The sequence below is a fragment of the Ctenopharyngodon idella genome, chromosome 2 (genome assembly GCF_019924925.1).
Source record: "Ctenopharyngodon idella isolate HZGC_01 chromosome 2, HZGC01, whole genome shotgun sequence".
Taxonomy (NCBI): Eukaryota; Metazoa; Chordata; class Actinopteri; order Cypriniformes; family Xenocyprididae; genus Ctenopharyngodon; species Ctenopharyngodon idella.
Window position 1 is genome coordinate 2207063 of NC_067221.1, and position 8452 is coordinate 2215514.

At 37.7% G+C, this 8452-nt stretch overlaps 1 protein-coding gene across 1 annotated transcript in view; it reads right to left on the reverse strand.

Moving 5' to 3' along the window:
* Positions 1–2370, reverse strand: part of epha4b (eph receptor A4b) — a 126799-nt gene extending 124429 nt beyond the window's left edge. The window contains exon 1 of the mRNA XM_051916221.1: positions 2190–2370. Within this exon, the coding sequence (XP_051772181.1) occupies positions 2190–2283 (94 nt within the window). The 5' untranslated portion in view covers positions 2284–2370. The remainder of the gene's footprint in view (positions 1–2189) is intronic.
* Between the last annotated feature and the right edge of the window lie 6082 nt (positions 2371–8452).

An 8452-nucleotide genomic window follows, 5' to 3' on the forward strand; every position in this document is an offset into this window, starting at 1 on the left:
CCCAAACTCGCTAGAAGGGAGGAAATATCAGAGCATGCAGTGAAAACGGCCCGTGGCAGAGGTAGAATACTAATCGGGAGAAAAGAAGAAGAAAAAAAAACACAGATCGATGACCATTCCAGGGGTTCAGCAAAAAGATTAAATGTTCTTTTTAAGCCATTAAACCGAATTAAGCTCGCCGACCCGGATCAGACTCAATATAATCTTTTCTCAAGCAGGTGGTATGAACCCTCTGCTGTTAGAGCGCTTCTTCATTTTACTGTAAATCTAGGTTTGAATAATCGGAATCGGTGTCCAGTTGAGTGCTTGTTCATTTTTTTATTATTTTCTAAATTCACAAGATCCACGCAAAAAAACAAAAGCTTCACAAAAGAATTCCAGTGCTACAAGGCGCCCTCTGCTGTTCACATGAGCTACCGCACTGTCCCCTGACCTCTCTAAATACATTCCTTCTGAGATGACTTCCACATTTTGGTCCATATGTGGCAATCGACTCCCGTGTCATTGTGTTTGCATTGCTCCAGTGTAACACGGCACCCGCACTCCCACTGCGGCTTAAAATAACAAACGCTGGTCAGTCTTACGGCTCGACGAGCAAGCCCAGCGGGCGTCCTCCAGATGAGAAGACCGTATTTACAGTCACATAGAGCACGGCGGAGCAGAGCAGAGACAAAGCAGATCTCAATGAGCGGTTCACATACACACAAAAACACACATGCTACTGCAAAGGCTAAAATCGGCCAATTAGGCCGATTACAGAGGGGAAGGTGCAGAAGAAAGCAGAAAACATTAAAAAAGAGGAAAGAGGCTAGAAGAACAAGCCCTGCTGGGAGAGAAAAAGAGCGGTTCCAGTCACCGGACTGCCACAGAGACACCAACCACCAGAAAAGCACTCTTTAGTCCTTCTATTGGGCACAAAATGGTTTCCACTGGTTAAACACAGTTTCATCATCCACTCAAACCCATTTTTTCTCCAACAAAAGGCATTTTCCTCAGGTTTTGAGGACTGGTGCAATCTAAATGTTTCTGAGATTCAAAAAGCAGATTTTTTTTGTTTTCAATTGACTGAATTCTTTGAAAGGACCAAGAAAGAAAGTTATGCTCGGGATAGGGCTCTCGGTGGAATCATTATCTTCATTGTCTTTCTAGGATGCATTTTCCTGAGCTCAGATTCCAACATTTGACATTTAAGTGCTAAGCTGTACCAAAAAAGAAGCTTTTTCATAAGGTCTGACTGTCTCTAACACACACACACACACACACACACATATTGAAATTTTTGCTGGATAACTCACAGCTCTGGCACACGTAGATAAAAAATGCTCTTTGAGAGGATAGATATACTTGAATTCCAAGTACATCAATATAAACATATTCTAATTTATTTTCAAATAAAGTGCTATATTGATCCAGTTCTGTGTGTTTTTATTCTTGTGGCAGGGATCTGGTACTTATATGCTATTTCAGGATTTTATTTATTTATTTAACAGCTTGTGGAACAGATTTTTCTTGCTTGCATTGAGACTGCTATATAGAAAAGATGCAGACACCATTAACAAATCACCTTATGGTCACTGATAAATGATCAGGCTTTCAGTTCTCTGCTTGCCATAAGGCACATCGCACACAACACACTCCATAAATTCATATGTCAAGTTCTTAATTTTGTTTTATTCATTTGTTTTTAATCCTCAGCAAGTTTTCAAATAACTTTAACACTTTAATATAACATTAAATAACTTTCTAATACCCATAAAATTCTTTTTTCAGTGACTTTCCAATATAAGAGGAACCATAGTTTACTGCTTATTTTTAAATATGTTCCTAAATGATTTTCAAATACACCATACAACAAACTATGGTAGCAAATATGTGCATTATTAATAATAATATTTCTTAAAAGTCATGTGCCATCATCATTTTCACATGCATAGTGTAAAATATATTATAAACGTCCAAATGCAATCCACCGGGAACACTTAAGAGCGAGTTCTTGTACACTAATATTTCATCAAACCCTATTTAAAAACACATGCACTTGCTATTTTTCCTCTGCTTGCTTTATTCGCCTTATGCATGATTTATAGTAACCACATCATCCAGAGCGCACTTCGGTAAACTGTGTCCCCCGCAAACCTCAGCCATTAATTAACCCTATTCTTTACTTGTTAAACACAAAGCCCTCTTACCTTCATTCTCTGGGTAATTCCGTAAGGCTTGACTCGGCGTGAGAGAGGGAAAGAGAAAGAAAAGAAGGGACGGATAAATCCAAAGGGTTGCCATTTTCAGGCTGCGCTGAGCGCGCGCTGCATCCCTCTCGCTGTAGAAAGTTACTGAGGCTCGCGATCAGAGCTCAAGTGAGGAGAGGAGAGCAGGAGAGGAGAGGGAGGGTCCGGGACTAGCCTCGGCGTGTCAATCATCCCGGGCTGCCAGGGAAACGGAGGACGGCGGGAGGCGCGCGGGTGCTTTTAAAGGCGCGAGCCCGATAAAGATCTCAACCGCCACACAGAAACTGAAGGAAGCGCAGAGACGATGACAGCTGCCAAATTTCATTTTAGAGTGGCTTTAGACTGCTTAATCAAGGTAATTTTACTCGTAGCGACACTTTGTTTGATAGTTTAAGTTTTTGTAAGTAAGCTAGCTATATTAGGCGGGAAAGAGAAAACGTCTCGTAGGCTATTCGGCTAATTTAAGAGATTCTCATTTTAAAAGTTCGATCAAAAATTGTACCAATACCTTAAAAAAGCTAAGACAGTATCCTTGAACGACTACCGTCATATTGCCTTGACCTCTTTGGTCATGAAGGCTTTTGAAAAAGAGATCAAGAAGTATAATTGGCGGTTGCTGGACCAGTCCTAGATCCGTTACAGTTTGCATATCGCGCCGGAAGAGGCTTAGATTATGCAAAACTGTTTTTTTCTAAATGCCTTTTGTTGTCATCTGGAAAATAGTGGGACTTTTGTTTGTGGACTTCTCGTCTGCATTTAATTTTCTGCAACATGTTATTTTAGGGCAAAAACTTTTTAATTTTTAATCATGGTTTATTCTCATGGATCATTCATTTTTTAATAGACAGGCAACAAAAGGTTAGGGTTAATCGCATTTTATCGGACATAGTAAACATTTCTATAGGGTGAAGTCAGCTAAAATAGGACAAATAAGCTTTTTGGTGTAGTGATCTTTAAAAAAAAGAGAGATTATGGTGGGTGGTCTTGAAATGTTACAATAACAGTACTTAATTTGAATATCAACATTTGATTGGTTAAATATAAATCACGTGGGCGTGGTTACTACGTGCTGGAATGTCTAAGAAAGCACGTTAAGTGCATGTATATAGTTTAAGTCTAATAAAATTGTTAAGGTTTAAATTCAAATTCAAACAGTATTTCAATCTACAATATACATATTTATTACATGTGTTCATATGATAATTACATTTTACGCAATGATGTTTCTTCGTTTTTCTATACTTCTATTTTAAAAATATATCATTTTGTTACTGTCCCAATTTACCTTAACATGTTAGATAAAATGGGACCGTAGCATTCAGTTAAAGTGGGACATCCTATTAAATAGAAGATAATACATTGCTTAATGGGAGAAATTGTTTTGTTTACAGAAAATGTCACAAAGCTATAGGCAGAAAGGGAAAAAAAAAATGGAAAACATGTCAGCCAAACAGAAGAGAGAGGTATAATCAGTGGAGTGAAGGAAGAATGAAAAGGGCAATAAATGAGTACAGGGTAAGGCCAGGCAAGCCAGGAGCCTAGATTTTGTTTTTTAGCCAGTTTTTTAGTCTTATTAAGTGCAAACAATACTTTAAGTGCAACCATATTCAAAGTACTCTCTCAATAGTGCAAAAAGAGACCAATTTTTTTTTCAAGCATGATACAGAGCTAAGGGATGGTTACAACTACACAGCCCAGCCTGAGATAGCTTTCATATTGGGAGATATTGGCATGCATCAGAGAGCCGTTTTGAAAAGCAGGTATTGAAAACGCGTTTGTATGCGCACTCGCGTTTTACTTTCGCTTTCAATTTTGCGATCGCACGTACTAGGGCTGTGACAGTCGGAATGCGGTGGAGTTGCCACCTCGGTAGTGTGACGTATATATATCTCAGAGGTCGCGTTAACCGAATTTTCGAAAAAATCTGAAGCCCGTCCGTCATTTTGACAGAATACTGAGGCTGATGTAGCTTGTAAATGTAATTCCCACCCCTGTCCAGTTGGTGGTGAGCGCGCTCCAGTGTGTCTGCAGAGCGCGAGTTCAGTCTCCAGAATAAAATGATGCGTTTGATTACGCACGCACCCAGTTTAAGTCCATTTTATAATAATAAAGTTATAATACTTATACTTACATAATTAAGTTTCTAATCCAGTTCGTTTTGTTTTAAATAGTTCGTTTAGTTATTTTCTTGCTGACTATCAAGTTTTTGGTCATCGAATGGCTTTTCTGAGGTATAATGTTACATGACATTGTTTGCAACACTGACTGAACTGACGATTTCTGTAAGCTACTGTGTCTTTCAACATTTTTTTTTTCTGATTTTCATTCATGTTTATTTCGTTCTGTAAAGAGGAAAGGATGATCGCGTTCACTCACGATCCGTGACAAGTGTTAAAGATGAAAACTGGAAAGTGACGCAGTCTTTGTTCAACTTTCTTTTCATAATATAAATAAATGCATAGCCTAGGCCTATTTACTTATCCTGTAAATTCATGAATAAAAATGAAAATGTGGACGAAATCAGAAGCTATTAAATGTCTTATATTTAAAATATAAAAATTAAAATGACAGGTAATAATTGATTATGACTGATTTTTTACTGTCCGCCAAAAGTGCGAAAGTCTAATGCAACCTCTGGTATATATATATATATATATATTTATATATATATATATATATACACAACCAACCCCCCTCCCCCGGACCCCACCACCGCAACACCGGCAGTTGTTGGTGATTTCCCACCGCGGTAGTAAAAAATTGCCACCGTCACAGCCCTAGCACATACGCTGTGAATAAGGAGTGGCAGTGCTGAGCTCACATTCTACAAGATAAGACATCAGATGCTTAGGCTTTGTTATGCAACGAATCCTCCGCCATGGTCTTGTCAGTCATCTCGTTACTTACTCTTTTCACGTGATCAGTGAACTCTGATTCCTGCTGCACTATGTACTTGTGTTTGATGAGCTGGATGGAATTGAAGCGACCCTTATCCAACTGAATTAAATGTTTTTTTTTATTTCTATAAAAAATTATAACGACAGTGGAGGTGTAATGTAAATGTAGCGATGGCATATTCTATCCTAATTTCACCCTCACACTCCGTCATGGCAATATCACGAGACAGCTTTTCACTGCGACGAGAAATCTCGTCACATTTTAATCTCGTGGCAAGAGATCTCATCACACCCCTAACAGAGAGTTATTCTCAGGTCATTTTACAATTCATTTGTTGAAAGTATCTTGTCTTTCTCTTTTATTTGTTGGTTTTCATCACTGTCAAGAACAAAAAAGTGGTTGCAAGGTTAGGGTTAACATGTGCTCAAAAATTATAAGTGTTCCCTTACAAAGTTTTTCACTTTAGAAGAATTTGGGACTAATGTTCAGAAAGCGTGCAGCTTACGGACTAAGTATATGGTAGGCTATACTCTAGGCAAGTACATGAATGCTTATTTTGTGCAGTTGCAGATCATACTGAGTTATCCTATTCTTAGCATTGCTAAATGACACTATATCAAGTAGGCTATAAGCACTATTCTCTTCTTCTATGATCAGTATTGGAAATCACTCCCATACCCTCATTCACTACTACACCCTACACAAGTCTGTAGTTGACTTGAAGGAGTGCACAGAGATTTCACACTGAAAATCCCAGAAAGAAAAAGTGCACTTTAAATACGTGAATGATGCACTGTGGAACGTTGGACACTTCATGCATTGTCGCAGCTTTCCTTAAGGGGAAGGGCTGTCAGACTCCGATGTTGAATGGCAAAATAACATTCATACACTACACAGTTGAGTACATAGGATAAGTGCATAGTGTATAGTGTGTCATTTGGGACACAACTTGAGTGTCACTTTTGCATAGTTTTTGCTTGCTGTTGTGAATGCCATCACTACCAAGATGTGGAGATTCATTCAGCTCAACCCTCACAGTGTGAGCCATTGAGTGTGCATCAGTTGTATACTGGTATATTTGTACACTATGGTTTTGGACATGTCTACAAATGGTGTCCCCTAAATTAGTGCACTAGATGAGATTTTGGACACAGCTTGCAAACTGCAGTAATGACCAAGTTGCCATGGCAGAGCAACAAAATCACACTTTTAAGTGTGTTTTCATACAGCTCATAATTAAAAAAAAAAAAAAAAAAAAAAAAAGCATGACTCAGAGGAACAGTTATGGCATGCTGATGTGATTAATATTTTAATAATAATTAAAACAACTAGTACATTAAAATCTTACTGGTTAATTCCCATTGCTAGTGTGCCACAACTGTTTCAAAACGAACTATTGTTAGGTAGAAAAAAAAAGAAAATGTCACATATTAGTTTGGAAAGCCAACAAGATTTACGTAATTCTTAAATTATCTGCTATAATTATAAAGCTTTATGGCATGTTTACAAAAGCATTCAGAGTACAGACTACAGCAATCAGTCAGGCATGCTGGGTATGTGAAAACTGTGGTAAAAATTACTCTAAATTGCTTTTGTAATAGCAAAAATTACAGCAACTTCATTTACTCACCCTCATGTTGTTCCTTGTCTTCTGTGGAACATAAAAGATGATATTATGAGAAATGTCTCATGATGGTTAATGTTATACAATGGACAAAAAAAAAAAAAAAACTTCTTCTTTTTGAAGAATGTTGATACTGTACTAACAATATTTAAAATATCTTCTTTTGTGTTCCGAAGGAAAAAGGAAATCAGACAGGTTTGAACTGATATGATGGTGAATAAATGATAACAAAGCTTTCTTTTTATATGTGAACTACCTTTTACAATAATCACAAAAAAAAAAAAAAAAGGAAAAGAAAGAAACGTAAATCGCAAAAAAAGTGCTTGTAGGCATATTAATGTAGACCCTAGTTAAAAAAAAATATATATATATATATATGTTTAATTATTATTCATTAAACTTATTAATAAATGTTAATTTCCAACATACTTTGGCTTCATTTTAATCAAGCAATATAGTCATTTTTAAACAATAGTTGAGTTCAATAAAACTACCCAGCAGGTTGGGCAAACATTTAACCCAATCACTGGGTTAAAACAACCCAGTCGCTGAATTAAAACAAACCAAATGCTGGGTTAAAACAACACAACCGCTGGGTTACAAAACAACCCAATCACTGGGTTAAAACAACCCATTTGCTGAGTTAAAACAACCCGATTGCTGGGTTTGTCCATGTTCAACCCAACGGCTTGTTTTTAACCAAGCATTTTTTTATGAAGATTTTAGATCCAGATCTAAATCATTTTATAAAAAAGGTGCGCTACATGGACTACAGTACAATTAAACATTTGCGGGGTATAATTTGTAATCTTTGCCAGATCTGGAAGGCAGATCTGAACACTGACCAGTGAAACCAGCATTACTTTATCCATTAGCTCTCTGCTCCAACTGGGATTTTGTAAGTGTGCAATTAAGACAGCAATTTACACCCCGTACAGGCTGCATGCCAATGACCTAATTTCCCCATGGGGTGAAATAAGAAAAGGTTTTTAGCAGGCTTCATTCATCTAGTAACAAAACTCTGTTTCGTCATGGCAACACTATCAATGACATGACAAGGCTCTCAGACTCCTAAACTCCCACCAACCCCTATCTATGTGTGTGTGGGATGTCTTTACGACACTCACAATCCTCATGGTTGCTGTGGATTGTCTACAGTAAAGTGCAGTGTCAGCTTCTGCTCTTCAAGAGAAACTGTCGAAGTCAAGGCAGAGTAGATAAAATATGTCAGCAATATTACCCTTTTCTCTTTCATAAAACAAATGGCCATTAGAGGAGGATAGTGAGCTATTGTTAAGAGTTCTTCACAGAAACACAGTGCTGTGTTCAACACACACACATACACAAAACCTTTCTTCTCAGACTAATTCATGTGCCATTTCTGCCATTCTGTGTCATTTTGAGGAACATCAAAGCTTAATGGTTGACTTTTTATCCAAAAGAAATGCTTCAGTCTCTACCTTTTTTTTTTTTTTTATCCCATTTCTAAAAGGATTGAACTCTGGTCACCTGCTCTCTCCCCCTTTCACCCTCAAAGGTCAGCCAGTTATAATGGCTTGGATTGAGGGCCAAATCCAACTCTTCATACTACAGATTGTTCTATTTTGCAGGTTGTGCTGTTGTGCAGATTCATCGCTGGAAGGAAGCTCACAACAAGAACAAAAAAAGCCATGTGCACATGGAACCGCAAAAGAAAGCAATC